Below are 15,522 nucleotides of genomic sequence, written 5' to 3' on the forward strand. Positions count from 1 at the left end.
GGGGTGAAATCCTGGCCCCACTGAAGTCAATAGGTGTCTTGCCATTGACTTGAATGAGGCTAGGATTTCAGTCCAATATCCAAATGATTTAATGAAAAATAAAACGGTATTGTTCTCTTGAACACTAGCGGTAAAAACTGACCTGCGCACATGCGTATCACACTGACATCATGGGGAAGCTTACGTGGCGAGATTTCCTCAAAGAATAGCAGGGATTAATGTGATTATTATATTATTGTAGTGAACACCTGCTATATGCTTCAAATTGTGGCAGTGACAGGAGACCCACTGCATAAATTTTTGGGGGCAAGAAGGTTAATAATGGAACTAACATGATGACTGTCTTTTAAAGTGCTCTAGTTTCAGAGGGACTCTGGCCTTGAACTCAAATCTTGGACTAACATTTATTATTTCAGACAATTTATATTTAATTTTGGTTTGGTACTAAAATAATTTCTATTTTTCTTAAACGTTTACTGATTTTATTATGCAAATGATATACAACTAAAGACACGAGATGGCTCTCTGTGGTTTACTTATATTAATTATACGCAAGAGAATGTTGTGTTTATTCAAAATTAATAAACTTCAGAGTAGTTGTTGGTCACTAAACTCTAGGAGATATGTAAATCTATTGAATCAAATCCTCTGAAATGGTTTCAAGGTTCTGACACTATAAGCAGTACATATAAAATTCCTACCTTAATTTAAACCGGTTTAAGATGCTAAAGAAACTGAAATGAAATTATTATTGAAGATTGTACATCTAAGTCCAGTTTGGATATGATTTTGTCTGGTTGCAGATTTTTTTAAAAAAAATTCTAAAGTAATAAATGCATTATAAAGATGTAGGGTCAGATTCTTCACTCATTTGTATGGGTATCTGAAGAACTCCATGGAGGTCCAAGGAGTTACATCAGATTTACGCAAAAGTGAGTGAGTGCAGAATTTGGCTGATGTTTTAACATAACATAATATGTAACATGGGAAATTAATGTGAGGGAAAAACCCGAAACACAGTAATTTCTATCAATGCATATATGATTTAAATAGAAACAAGCTGCAACTTTTAGGGAATGTTTGGCCTAATTAACACATGGCAGAGTTCTGAGTTTTCAGGGTACCTTGAGTGAGTCAAGATCCCTGGCACTTCCAGACTCATTCTCTAGCAGATTCTCGAGGAATTGATAGCATATAGTACATGGAGAAAGAGGCACATTCGAGTAGTTTGAGAACAGAACGGAGAGCCTGGAACTCAGATATTATGGTCATAGCAGACCACATAACTGCCTAGACAGACAGAACTCCTGAGTCCTATTCTAGGCTCCAAAGCTGACTCCCTTTCTGGCCTTGCTTGGGAAGTCACTGAAGCCCCTATATTTTCAAACTTGAATGCCTAAAGAAAGGAACCCATATCCACATTCAGGCACCTAAGTAAGTGGCCTGATTTTCAGAGGAGCTGAGCACTCAGTCTTGAACTTCATTGTGATCACTTTGCTCCAAGTTTTTCATAAACTGGAAATAAATTAAAAAGAAAATGCAAAAGTTCTAGCTGCAGGGGGCTTTCAGCTTTCATCGCAGACTGTTCACACAGCTCTATACAATGCAGTGAGCACAAACTGTGCAAGATGCAATAGAAAGGGGAATTGTAGGTATGTCATATAAGGAGCCCATGATTAAGAGCTGGAAAGAGATCTCACTGCAATTACCTTGTACAAATCCTGAAAAATTCCCTTAAGAATCAGGCTTGCAGGAAATACCTGGGTAATGGTATAACTTATTGCTTCAATTTATGTAGTCAGATGGCCAGATATTCATTACCTGGTCCTTTACTGTCAGCTTTATCATCTGAAGATTTGTCACATTTTTTTCCACCCCCTGTGCTTCACCACTGTGGAGCTCTGTCTTCAATATATATATTCATTGGCTAAAATAATTTGTCTGCAACCTTTTGAACATCTACTCCAAGTGTATTTGAGCAACAGGGTAATAACCAAGCATAGCGCTGTGGCTGAACTTTGAATGTAGTGCTGCTGCGTTGATTTGAATAGCACTCAGTGGGTTAAAAATCAAAAGTTCTCCAATCAATGATTAAAAGAAAAGAAGACAGAGGGACTTTCTTGGCCATCATAAAATATTCTGCTCATTCCATTGCTCCCAGCTCACTAGTCAATCAGACTAATTTACATTAATCGTGGGGCGCCACCTCTGACCTGTGAGAAATTCAGATTTAATTGGATTCGCTGCTCAGCAGGCATGTCTGGAGGGTTTAAGAGTCAGTGGATCTTTACAGCAAGGCTTCAGATTAAGCCTTTAAAGTTAAAGAAAGAAATCTGACTAATCTGACATTTGACCTGAATAGGTAGAAAAGGGTATTTAAAAGCATAAACATTACACATTGCTGTCGTTATTGTGTACTTTAGATTTTCAGCATTGTTTCAAAATGGGGCTTAAAATATTTTCTTTTCAGTCTATTAAAAATGATGGTGAAGGGAAGTCATTCCCTTTGCTGTAGCAGGTACAGCACAGAATAGCTAAATTGTACACTCCTCTACCCATACTCATTGGTCAAATGAGTTTTCATGGGCACAGCTTAGTTCTTGTAGATAAATATTTTCATAGCATACTAATACTACCATGTTGAGTAAAGCTGGCATAAACAGCAGTCCATGCCACTGATTAACACAGAAGTGAGCTTGGATGAAGATTGCTATTGCTAATTCAGTGACACATGCTTGATCACAATTCTCTTCCAGGTGTGCTAATAAAAGACTCCAAGTGGACAAAAACGTACTTTGGAGAAGGCCAGGCAGCACTGTCTTTCACGCACCTGAACAAGGATGATGAAGGCTTATACACCCTGCGCATAATCACAAAAGGCGGGGTGACCGAATACAGTGCATTCATGTTTGTCAGAGGTATGCTTTTCATTCTTCGTTGGGAGAAGACTTAGCAAATGCAATTAGGAAAAGTCACTTAATTTAGTACCATAGTATAATAAAGGAAGCCTAAAAGAAGTCCAAAGCATGGCATTATATAGATGTGAAATTTATCCACTGGTCTCTGTCAGGGACAATATAGTCACACTGCACCAGGAGAAGCTCAAGGTGTGATTGTGCTCCTGAAAATATGATCCTTTCTAGAGACCCAAGGAGGCCATTCTTCATGATGGTGCAGCCTACTCCTTTCTTCACAGAGGGCCATCTTTTCTGACTGGCACGCTACAGCGTAACAGGGTGCTGTCTGCTCCTGCCTCCTCGCACCACAGAAACTTGCTCAGACTCCATGGTTGTGTACCCACACCATGCCATTTGTTTACATTCCTTCCCCATGCTTATGGGACTTTCGGGACTCGAGAGGAGCACAGGTCTCCCTTTTATGAGATCTCTGAGACTGGCCTCAGTTAGGTCTGTTCCTCTCTCCCCCTCACTTCCTTCCTGTGCCTTTCTTATCAGTCTCCAGCTGATGGGCTATTTGACTCTTTAGCTCACCCACCCCTCACACCTGATTAGATAATTAACTTCAATTGCACCAGTCTACCTTCGCTGGGGGAACTAATTGGTGTAGAATGATCAGCATGTAGGATCACTGGTTAATTCCCTACACTCTGTCACATAGAGCCTTGAACGTGCCTGCACCAAACCCCTCCTCTTTGTGCTGGCTTTTGCTACTGGGCTCACTTGGCTGGGTCAGGCCATTTACGTTCTCAAGTTCAGGGACTGTTATGCCTGACCCTTGCACAGAGGGTGGGGGGGGAGGGGGGAAGAAAGATTCCAGTACCCTCCCTTCAGTGTATCAGAGCCAGTCACAGCCTAGCACTTTGTTTAACACTTGGGGAAGAGACAGAAAAAGTTGGCTTGCCAAAGGACTGTGTTTTTCACAAGAGACATAGATGAAAAACAGAGGAACATATTAAAATAGAATACAGGTCAGAGTTTGCCCTCATATTTGCATTCACAACTCCCACTGAATCAGCCTGAGCTCCCACATGCATCTGTGGGCAGAGCATGGCTCTACATTTCTTTTGTTTTTAAAAATGAGTATGTTTCTGTCTGTGCGGTTCTTTAATTCTGATCCTCAGCACTGGTAAATTGGTGCAGCTCCACTGAAGTCAAGGAAGCTATGCTGATATACTCCCACTGAGGATCTGGCCTGTTCTGTTTACAAGTGTACCAGCGTGTGCATATGGTCTTCCTCACAAAGATTTCATCCAGACAGTTCCATTTGTTTGGTGGGGTATGGGTGGTGGCTCAGTGTTCATCATTTCCTGTGGGGCTAGCGCACAAACTGCATTGGCTCTATGGCTACACTGCATTTTAACCCCCACACGGTGCGAGTCTCAGAGCCTGATTCTACTGACTCGAGGTCTCACTATAGCACTAAAAACTGTGTAGACATTCAGGCTCAGACTCTGAGGCCAGGGAGTAGGTGTGTTCTAGAGCCCAAGCTCCAGTCTGTGCCTGAATATACACACAGCTATTTTTAGTGCCATAGCATGACCTACGTGAGCCTGAGTCTGTAAACCCAGTCTCTGAGACTCAGCCCCATGGGTTTTAAAATGTAGTATAGACGTACCATCTGTCCCTGGCAGCCACACTCCCTGCTCTCACTAGAGCCAGGCTACTAGGCTTTCCTTGTTCCTAGTCCACTCCCTTGGAGGGAGAATCCCACTTGAAAAGGTCATGGAAAGCATATTAGCATTCTTGGGGAATCTCCGCTGTGCAGGTAGGTGAATAATGAGCATATCCTTTCCCCACCTACACTTTGACCCCTTCTCACTCACAGGTCCCTGGATTTGTGGAGAGCCCTCCATGAGATCCATATCAAGGGGAGACAAAGTGCTAAAGTGGTACCTGATCCCCGTTTTCATGTGGGCCGTGATCTGAAGGTAGAGGGTAACCTCTGTGTATATAACATAAGAGTTCAATCAGGCCCATAGTTCTGAAATTTCAAAGGGTGGGATCATATAGGGGCCTGGCCCTGAGCATCTACCTCTCAACACCATTGTCATTGCAATAGGATGGCAAGTTGTGGACAGAGATACAGGACTTCTCTGACTCACCCTAAACTCAGGGGCTAGAATCCTGCATAAAGATACAGCATAAAAACTTCAGCAGGTGGATGTTTCTTGAGGTGCAGTATGTCTCTGAGAATACGCAGAGTAAGCCTTAGGAACAGTCAAGACTTGGGAAGAAGCTTTGTCATAAATAGAAAGGGTAACCACCTTTCTGTATACAGTGCTATACAATCCCTCCTGGCCAGAGACAAAGTCCTTTTACCTGTAATGGGTTAAGAAGCTAAGGTAACCTCGCTGGCATCCGACCCAAAATAACCAATGGGGACAAGATACTTTCAAATCTGGAGGGGGGGGGGAAGGCTTTTGTCTGTCTGTGTGATACCTTTGCCAGGAACAGATCAAGGATGCAAGCCCTCCAACTCCTGTAAAGTTAGTAAGTAATCTAGCTAGAAAATGCATTAGGTTTTCTTTGTTTTGGCTTGTGAAATTTGCAGTGCTGGAGGAAATGTGTATTCCTGTTTTTGTGTCTTTTTGTAACTTAAGGTTTTGCCTCGAGGGATTCTCTATGTTTTGAATCTGACTGCCTGTAAGATTATCTTCCATTCTGATCTTACAGAGTTGTTCTCTTATCTTTTTTTGTTCTTCTAATAAAGTTCTGTTTTTTAAGAATCTGATTGGGTTTTTTGGGTCTTAAAAATCCAAGGCTGGTTTGTGCTCATCTTGTTTATTCTCAAGCCTCCCCTGGAAAGGGGGTGTATGGGCTTGGGGGGATATTTTGGGGAAATAGGAACTCCCAGTGGTCCTTTCCTTGTTCTTTGTCTAAATCACTTGGTGGTAGCAGCATACTGTTCAAAGACAAGGTGAAATTTATGCCTTGGGAAAGTTTTTAACCTAAAGGTGGTAAAAATAAGCGTAGGGGTTTTTTCATGCGGGTCCCCACATCAGTACCCTAGAGTTCAGAGTGGGGAGGGAACCTTGACAAGTTTAGATTGAGGTTTCTGTTGGGTGGTGGTTGTTTCTGTCAACAGTAGAGACAAAACCAGGAAAGACGAAGTTTGGAATTTATCCAATAGCTGTATATGCCTTTCCAAGCAGAATGAAAACTCCACCTGTTAATAGTCTTCATTAGGAGTTGTGGGCACTCAACACTTCTTAGGATCAGGCCACATATAGGTGTCTCATCTGAGAAACATTAATTACTTATCGGTGTCTGTATCTCAAGGTTTGAATTAGGAGGTACCCTTAGAAATATAGCAAATGCTCCCACGCCAAATAGCCTTAGGAAATGTCTTTTTGATGACCACATGATCTTCAGTGAGTGCCTCTCTCTGACTAAGGAATGAATGAAATCCATCTTTCTGAGGGGTGACATTTTCAGAAGCACAAAGGGAAGTTAGTTGTTCAACTCCTATTGAAAGACAGTGAGAATTTGGTGCCTATTATCTATTTCAACCCTCCAAAATTTTCAGCCAGGTTTCTAAACCTATAGATAGACCTCACTGGGCTTGCTTCACCACTGTGTTATTCCAGTGTAACCTCAGGGAAATCACTGGAGTCTCACTGGGATAAAACAGGAGTAGTAGATGGATTGGGCAATCTGTGTAATTCATCTTTGTTGTGCTATACAACGGAGTCTCTCTCCAAACCTGAGAAGTATTGTAGTCAAATCTGATTTGATTTTTTTTCTGATCTAGATGCTGACGCATTAATTGCTGGGGCACCTGGGGCACCAATGGATGTTAAATGCTATGATGCTAACAGAGATTATGTCATTGTAACCTGGAAACCACCAAATACAGCCAGTGAGAGTCCAGTCATAGGATATTTTGTCGACAGGTGTGTGTAAATTTGTTTTTGTGTATCAACCTGTATGTACTGAAAAAAGTCACTATTTTTATGCCCTGCATCCCAATACTGAGTCTATTTGGGGCCACTGTAGTTCCTGGAACAAGTTAGAGCAGCCTTAGGGCTGTTCTGATTTGCATCCTATGGGAGCAGCCCTCAAGGGGTTGTTCCAGTTGCTGGGGAGCATTACGTGAAGCAGTGTTCCAACCATACCCTCTTCTCCTTCACGTTATCTTAAACTGGTGTTTGTGTACTCCAGACAGTGATTCATCCAAACCAAGGGACTACTCAGCTGGCAGTTTAAGCCAAATTATAGCCCTTTTGTTCCTGAAATCTGCTCTAAATTATGTTGGAGGTCCTGCACAGGACAGGAAAGTCAGGATTAGGGGAATCCAAGGCCACCTTTGCACTCCTCTTGACCTGCAAGGAGTGCTCCTCAGCTGTAGTCAAAGCCCAGTATCTCATCCTTAATATTTAAAATGAGCAATGTACTATACACACAAATATTACTGATATAATTTCAGGATATATAGTATTCTATATTAAAAATAACAATGTACCCACTGTTGCTACATTGTTGTATCTGATACACTGTAGTTATGTCCTATCTCCCAGACTTCTGGGAACTGTAGGTAAATGTTGATTTTAAAATGGCATTCACTAGGGTGAAATTCACCACTCTGTTGAGGGCTTTACTATGTCTATGGACTATTTAAGTTCCATTTAAACAATCAAAATAAGGCTTTACATAGTGCGTGGACCATGGGTAAATTTCACCCATTAAGTGTATAATCTAGTGTATCGTTCCTTTTGATATAACACAACAAATTTTCTCTCCGTAATAAAGTATTATGGGCCATATACCCAGCTGACATCAATCGGGGTTTCTCCATGAAAGTCAATGAAGCTACACCGATTTACGTCAGCTGTGGATCTGGCTCTCTGTTAGTAGGCACAATACTAATTGCGCATGTTCACTTTGGCACCCTGATAAATGATCTCCTTTTCTTACTCCTAGATGTGAAGTGGGTACTGAAAACTGGGTCCAGTGCAATGATGCTCCAGTAAAAATCTGCAAATACCCTGTAACTGGACTGTTTGAGGGACGGTCTTACACATTCCGTGTGAGAGCAGTGAACAAGTCAGGTATTAGCAGGCCATCTAGAGTCTCTGAAGCAGTTGCAGCTCTTGATCCTGTTGACCTGGACAGATTACAAAGTACGTAATGCAACCACGAAGAAGCTGTTCCACATTTACACTGTAATTTTTGAAAGAAAGGTTTTATTTTCTGGTTCTGTTGGTGGGTAACCAAATGGGCAGTGCCAACCTCTTCATTTTAGATCTGCTTTTCAGCTTCCATTCTTTCCCAGAGCTCATCCACTTGCTAATTATAACAAGGACACTCCCACTGTGACAGCAAGGTCCACACTAGCAACTTGCCAAGAGCCCAAGGGTGCCAATTCATTTACATATATTTGCACAATTTTTAAATGTAAAAGAAATGCTTAAAGTCATAATGGATAACATTTTCAAAGGCACATAAAGGCCAGATTTTGAAAGGTATTTAGATATTGTTCTGCTCTGTGTTGCAACACATAAGGGCCAGGCTTTGGAAGGTATTTAGGGGCCTATTCAAAATCTGGTCCTATGTTTCATTTTCAAAGGTACTGTGATGCTGAGTGGAACAGTGCCTAAATGCCTTTAAAAATCAGGACCAAAGTCACTTTTGAAAATATTACTCTATGTCTGTGTTAGCTGAATGGAATTTGCTTGTTTGTATTCACTAGCAGTAAAAACCTACAGTCTATCATCTATTTTTTCACATGCAGTTGTTACAGGAAGAGGCCAGCCATTGGCTGCATATTGCTCATCTATCACACCCTGGGCACCCTTGATATTCTGGTCTGTAAGGAACACTGTCAGTGCTGCTCAAGGTCTAGGCTATGGTACCTGCTGGAGAGCAGTTAGATGGACATTCACTTTGACTGAAATTTAACACTATGCAAAGGGTCAGCATAAAGGCTATGGATTTGTGACACCCTACTTAAGCTCTGTTTTGTGCTGGCCTTCTGTCCAGGGGTGAATTTCACCCATTATGAAGACCAAAAATTCACTTGTTCCTTGTAACATGTTGTGCCTCAGTTAGCTCACTCACGTACCTTCATGTCCAGTCCTCAAAAGTCCAGTTGATAACACACATTGCCATGGCACTGATTTCATCAATTAACAATAGGATTCTTTTTTTCAGTTAATCTTTAAATGGTCCCTTACTGTTTGTGAGTGAGTACTAGTCAGTGTGAATAAAGGTGGAAGAATCAGTGTGTAACAATGAATGAGAATCCATATGTACAAAGCTGCAATACCGGCGTTGAGATAGCAGACACTACAGAAAAGTGTTTGTCAGCACTGATAAAAGAGAGTCTTCAAAATCTGTAAATACTCTTTATTGCACAGAGAACTAACTGTAAATGAATGTTTTGGTCTACAGCTGTTCATCTGGATGGAGGCAGAGAAATTGTAATATATCAGGATGACCTTGAAGGTATGTAGCGCTACCATGATTTCATTTCATCTTTTTATATCCAAGGAATTTAAGATTATAATTAGAAACATGAGATCTTGAAAAAAAAATCCACCCCTTAAGAAAATTAAATAAATGCAAAAGTCTGAGGGGTAGCATAGATTCATAATTTTGATTGTGCCATTTTCATTATGCATTTCTCCTTCTTTCTTTCAGTAGTCATGATCTGAGATTAAAACAGACGAAACTCGTGTTTGATTATTGCTAATTTATTTCTTATCCCTGTCCTATGAGCCTAGTGTGGCTTTTTGGTCAAAGTTTGAAGCTTTGGTAAACATTGCGTTTGCCATTTTTAATAGAAGTACATTAATTCCATCTTTATTCAAAGATATACTTTTCCTGAGAAGTGCTAAGTGTTTGCCACAGCCAGCGATGCCCGGAAGAGTTAGCGATTCTAAAAGTAATTCTCAGGATGAGATCCTAGATGCCTTCTACCTTTAATTTTGTTCTGGTAGAGTATTTGTGCTGCTTACTTTGCCTAGCAAGATACAAATGTTAACTAGGATAGCGAGTACTGTTAAAGATAAAAGGGTCTGATTAACCACTCTCACATCAGTATTAAAGTGGTGGAACTGCACTAATAGTGTGACATAGTGGAGTTTATACCTGTAATGGAATGCAGAGGCTGGCTAAGAGATTTGTGATGCCTTTGTCTGTAGGCATTCTGAACTGCAGAATGGAAAACTTTAAAGGTCCTTGATCTTGACAATGTTTGTTACTAATGAAATGACAGTGCTACTAGACCGTCCAATGTTTAAAAATAATCACAATTAATAGCAATTTTAATTGCAGTGTTAATAATAGAATAATAATTATTTAAATTTATCATAAATATTTTGGGATGTTTTTCTACATTTTCAAATATATTGACTTCAATTACAACACAGAATACAAAGTGTACAGTGCTCACTTTATATTATTTTTGATGGCACTGTAAAAATTATAAACAAAAGAAATAGTATTTTTCAATTCACCTCGTACAAGTATGGTAGTGCAATCTCTTTATCGTGAAAGTGCAATTTACAAAATGTAGAATTTTTTTGCTACAGAACTGCACTAAAAAACAAAACAATGTAAAAGTTTAGAGACTACAGTTCCACTCAGTCCTACTTCTTGTTCAGCCAACTGCTAAGGCAAACAAATTTCTTTACGTTTACAGGAGATAATGCGCGCTTCTTATTGAAAATGTCGTCTGAAAGTGAGAACAGGTGTTCGCATGGCACTTTTGTAGCCAGCATTGCAAGGTACTTATGTGCCAGATATGCTAAACATTTGTATGCCCCTTCATGCTTCAGCCACCGTTCCAGAGGACATCCTTCCATGCTGATGATGCTCATTAAAAAAATAATGTGTTAATTAAATTTGTGACTGAAATCCTTGGAGAGATTTGTATGCCTCCTGCTCTGTTTTACCTGCATTCTGCCATATATTTCATGTTGTAGCAGTCTCGGATGGTGACCCAGTGCATGTTGTTCATTTTAAGAACACTTTCATTGCAGATTTGACAAAACCAATGTGAGATTTCTAAGGATAGATACAGCACTCTACCCAAGGTTTAAGAATCTGAAGTGCCTTCCAAAATCTGAGAAGGACGAGGTATGGAGCATGCTTTCAGATATCTTAAAAGAGAAACATGCTGATGCAGAAACTACAGAACCTGAACCACGAAAAAAGAAAATCAACCTTCTGCTGGTGGCATCTGACTCAGATGATGAAAATGAACATGCATTGGTCTGCACTGTTTTGAATCATTGGTTGAAGCAGGAAGGGACTTATGAATCTTTAGCTCATGTAGCACATAGATATCTTGCAATGCCAGCTATGACAGTGCCATGCGAATGCCTGTTCTAACTTTCAGGTGACATTGTAAACGAGAAGTGGGCAGCATTATTGCCTGCAAATGTAAACAAACTTGTTTGTCTGAGCGATTAGCTGAACAAGAAGTAGGACTGATTGGACTTGTAGGTTCTAAAGTTTTACATTTTTTAAATACAGTTTTTTTGTTACATAATTCAACATTTGCAAGTTCAACTTTCATGATAAAGAGATTGCACTACAGTACTTGTAATGGGGGAACTGAAAAATACAATTTCTTTTGTTTTTTACAGTGCAAATATTTGTCATAAAAATAAAGTGAGCACTGTACATTTTGTATTCTGTGTTGTAATTGAAATCAATATATTTGAAAATGTAGAAAAAGATCCAAATATATTTATAATAAATTTAAATTGGTATTCTATTATTGTTTAACAGTATGATTAAACTGTGATTAATTATGACTATTTTTTTAAATCTAGTTAATTTGTTTTATGTTAATTGCTTGAGTTAACCGTGATTAATTTACAGCCCTAACTGTTACACAAGATCACATAATCAGAGGGTTCTCCTCACTTATACTGGTTTTACATGGGTGCAATTCCAGTTACTTCAATGTACATCCATGTGAGAAGTGAATCAAGCCCAGGGCTTTGTATTTTGAATTTTTCAGGCACCAGCAAGGGTATTTAGATTTCTAAATACCCGACTTGTGGGTACTAGCCAGGAATATAGATATCTAAATGCTATTAATTATAAACCTATTTACTTAAATCGGCAAAATTGGAGGCTAGCTTTAAAAATGTTGGCTCCTTAGATCACATAATTTATCTCTGTCACGGTTCCTCCCCCACTCTGAACTCTAGGGTACAGATGTGGGGACCTGCATGAAAAACCTCCTAAGCTTATCTTTACCAGCTTAGGTCAAAACTTCCCCAAGGTACAAAATATTACACCTTGGACTGGCCGCTACCACCACCCAAACTAATACTGGTTACTGGGGAAGAGCTGTTTGGACGCGTCCTTCCCCCCAAAATACTTCCCAAAACCTTGCACCCCACTTCCTGGACAAGGTTTGGTAAAAAGCCTCACCAATTTGCCTAGGTGACTACAGACCCAAACCCTTGGATCTGAGAACAATGAAAAAGCATTCAGTGTTTTACAAGAAGACTTTTAATAAAAAATAGAAGTAAATAGAAATAAAGAAATCCCCCCTGTAAAATCAGGATGGTAGATATCTTACAGGGTAATTAGATTCAAAAACATAGAGAACCCCTCTAGGCAAAACCTTAAGTTACAAAAAAGATACACAGACAGAAGTAGTTATTCTATTCAGCACAATTCTTTTCTCAGCCATTTAAAGAAATCATAATCTAACACATACCTAGCTAGATTACTTACTAAAAGTTCTAAGACTCCATTCCTGGTCTATTCCCGGCCAAGACGACTACAGACAGACACAGACCCTTTGTTTCTCTCCCTCCTCCCAGCTTTTGAAAGTATCTTGTCTCCTCATTGGTCATTTTGGTCAGGTGCCAGCGAGGTTACCTTTAGCTTCTTAACCCTTTACAGGTGAGAGGAGCTTTCCCCTGGCCAGGAGGGATTTCAAAGGGGTTTACCCTTCCCTTTATATTTATGACAATCTCCCTACCAGTGTCAGATGACCTTGCAATCTGTAAGAAGAGGTTGTTAATTGTACCAGTACAATATTACATTATATATGATGTCATCTTTGGAATTCTAAGGGGTGAATATTTACCACACACTGTGGGGATTTAGCTATGTGAATTCTCCTGATGTTCATGGGAGCCTCTTGGCTCAATCCTGATTCATTCTGCTGAAAATAGATCTTTTAGAGCTTAAAATAATTTTATTTATGATACTTCAGCAAGTGTCTTAAACTCAACAGATCAATGTGTTTATCCAAAGAACGCACGTGCCATTTGCAGAGGATCAAACAAATAAAAAATACATTATGAACGACAATAAATGATGTCAATTGTTAGATGCAAACTTCAAAGCTTCTGATTTTGATTGGGGAAAAAAGTATCATAAAAGAAAATAACTTCAACTACATAGCAGGCTGGCTCACGGATCTATTGACATTGCTTAGAATCATCTAAAGATTCATTTTCATGATTAATATTGTCATCTGGAAGAGACATTTTCTCTCTTTTTTTAATTTCAAATTCTAAGCATTTATCTATGCACTGTGCTTGCACTTAGAAAAAGAAAAATGACAAAATTACCTTAAAAACCACAAACAAAAGCTACGTCACACTGTATGTTTTAAACCAGGAGAACAGGATGTGCACAGACCTATGTTGAATTACCATTTCTGAAAATTACCATTTTTGCCTGTTGACATCTTATTCAGAGCCAGACAAATATGATTGAAGGTGACGTTGCTAGGCCCTAATCCTGCTCCTCATTACACCAGCGTGTAACTCCATTGAGACAGATCCTAGCCCGTTTGTATCCCTACAGTGACAGAGTGGCCCTAAAGCTGCCCTAACTGGGCAATGTAGGATTCTCTCAGGTTGGCACAGAGCTATACTGGCTCTATGCTACCATCCTTGCAGCCATTGGTGTGGCAATGGAAAGGGGTGAGGCCAGACCACTGCTGCACCCAGTTGATCCCCAGGAGGCATAATGGCCTGTGAAGGTAGGATCAAGGTGGCTGTGCAATGCATTTGCACTCCTCTGATCCTGAGCCTGTATGGCTGCTCTAAATTATATTGGCTGGTCATGTCACCCATATGGTAGGAGATATCATGAATACCTTTTTCCTGCCCACTTTACAGTAAGCTCCTTTTGTGTTTAAATGCTCCAGTCTTTTGAGTGAATCCTCCTTCTAGTTCAGTTTTCTATAGTAACTCTTGGACTCATCAGTTTTGATCAAACATGCAGGGCCCGCTCCAGGTACCGGCGGCAAGTCGGCGGTGAGCCCTGCAGTCCCTCTCTTTCTCTTCGGCGGCAGCTCAACCAGGCTTGTTTATTTTTTTTTCCCCCTTCGCTGCTTGGGGCGGCAAAAAAGCTGGAGCTGGCCCTGCAAACATGTCTTTTATATGCATATAGTGAGTAGGTTTTGCCAAGGCATTTGGCACATCAGATTAAAGTAATTCAAACGTGATCAAGGAAAAATCACGTGAGACAAATGAAAAGCTTCTATCTATGTGCTATTGAATATGTTACTTTGGTTGTGAAAATAAATACCCTGCTTGTAATTTGCATGCTTAGTGCTTCAAAATAGAAATGACGCAAACCATTAAACTGTAAAGCGGATACTTTAGCCCTTAATAGGCTCGAGTTTGGAAAGATGAGCTGTAGCATAAATGCTGACCTGGGGTTAATCTCTGGTTTAACACTGACTAAGTTTATTACTCCTCCAGGCGATGTTCAGATTCCAGGACCTCCCACCAATGTACATGCTTCAGAAACCAGCAAAACATATGTTGTACTCAGCTGGGAGCCACCTGTTCCCCGTGGCAAAGAGCCATTAATGTATTTCATTGAGAAGGTACTGTATAGTTGCATTGAGCTGTAAGCCATATACAATTTAATTCAAATAATTTTCAGAGCTGCAAAATGAACAATAAGACTAGCACTCACTGAGGTCTCGCAGGACTTGACCGTGGGACTTTAGAGAAGGCATTGACAATCGAATAAGTTCAAGAGCCATAAAAAATTGCCGCTGTGCTATTTTGTTACTGCTATCAAAAATGATAACAAAACTACAATGTATTGTAACAATTTAATAGAGAGCAGCACCTTAATCTTCTCCTCCCTCAAGGCTGGATTGGTACTTTGCAGTCTGCCCTTATTAAGGGGCAGCACATAGTTTCCCTTCCCCAGCAGCACAGCAGAGATTGAATTGTGGCTCACAGTTTGGTCCCTGGTTTCCCTTTTCTCCATGGAGGAAGTAAGCTGTGCCAGCTCCTTTCCTGGTGCAACTTATTTCCCCCTCTGCAGTGGCTGAACTATGCTAGCCTGTACATTGAAGCTCCACCCACTCCCCATTCCTGCATGTTCACTCCCTGTCCACCAGAGCAGGAGGAGATTTTGCTACCTGGTAGTGGTTGCTCTCCTTCCTGCTCTGTTACTCGTGATACAGATAGCCTGTGCTGGTAAGCAAAGGATGATCACCCCCAACATCTGCTTCTTTTGCTCCTGTTGTCTAACTGGGAGACATCTCTGGTGGAATTCCCATGACCAGGTTGTCTTCCTCCACTACAAATTCAGTCTCTCCTCCTTCAGTTCTGCC

At 40.4% G+C, this 15,522-nt stretch overlaps 1 protein-coding gene across 1 annotated transcript in view; it reads left to right on the top strand.

The window, feature by feature from the left end:
* Positions 1–15,522, top strand: part of MYOM2 (myomesin 2) — a gene marked incomplete at its 5' end in the record, with an annotated part of 101,813 nt that overhangs the window by 29,445 nt on the left and 56,846 nt on the right. The window contains 5 exons of the mRNA XM_084624909.1: positions 2,757–2,918; positions 6,712–6,853; positions 7,881–8,080; positions 9,351–9,404; positions 14,651–14,778. Of these exons, the coding sequence (XP_084481035.1) occupies positions 2,757–2,918; positions 6,712–6,853; positions 7,881–8,080; positions 9,351–9,404; positions 14,651–14,778 (686 nt within the window). The remainder of the gene's footprint in view (positions 1–2,756; positions 2,919–6,711; positions 6,854–7,880; positions 8,081–9,350; positions 9,405–14,650; positions 14,779–15,522) is intronic.

The sequence above is a fragment of the Lepidochelys olivacea genome (assembly GCF_965140295.1).
Source record: "Lepidochelys olivacea isolate rLepOli2 genome assembly, chromosome: 3".
Classification (NCBI taxonomy): domain Eukaryota; kingdom Metazoa; phylum Chordata; order Testudines; family Cheloniidae; genus Lepidochelys; species Lepidochelys olivacea.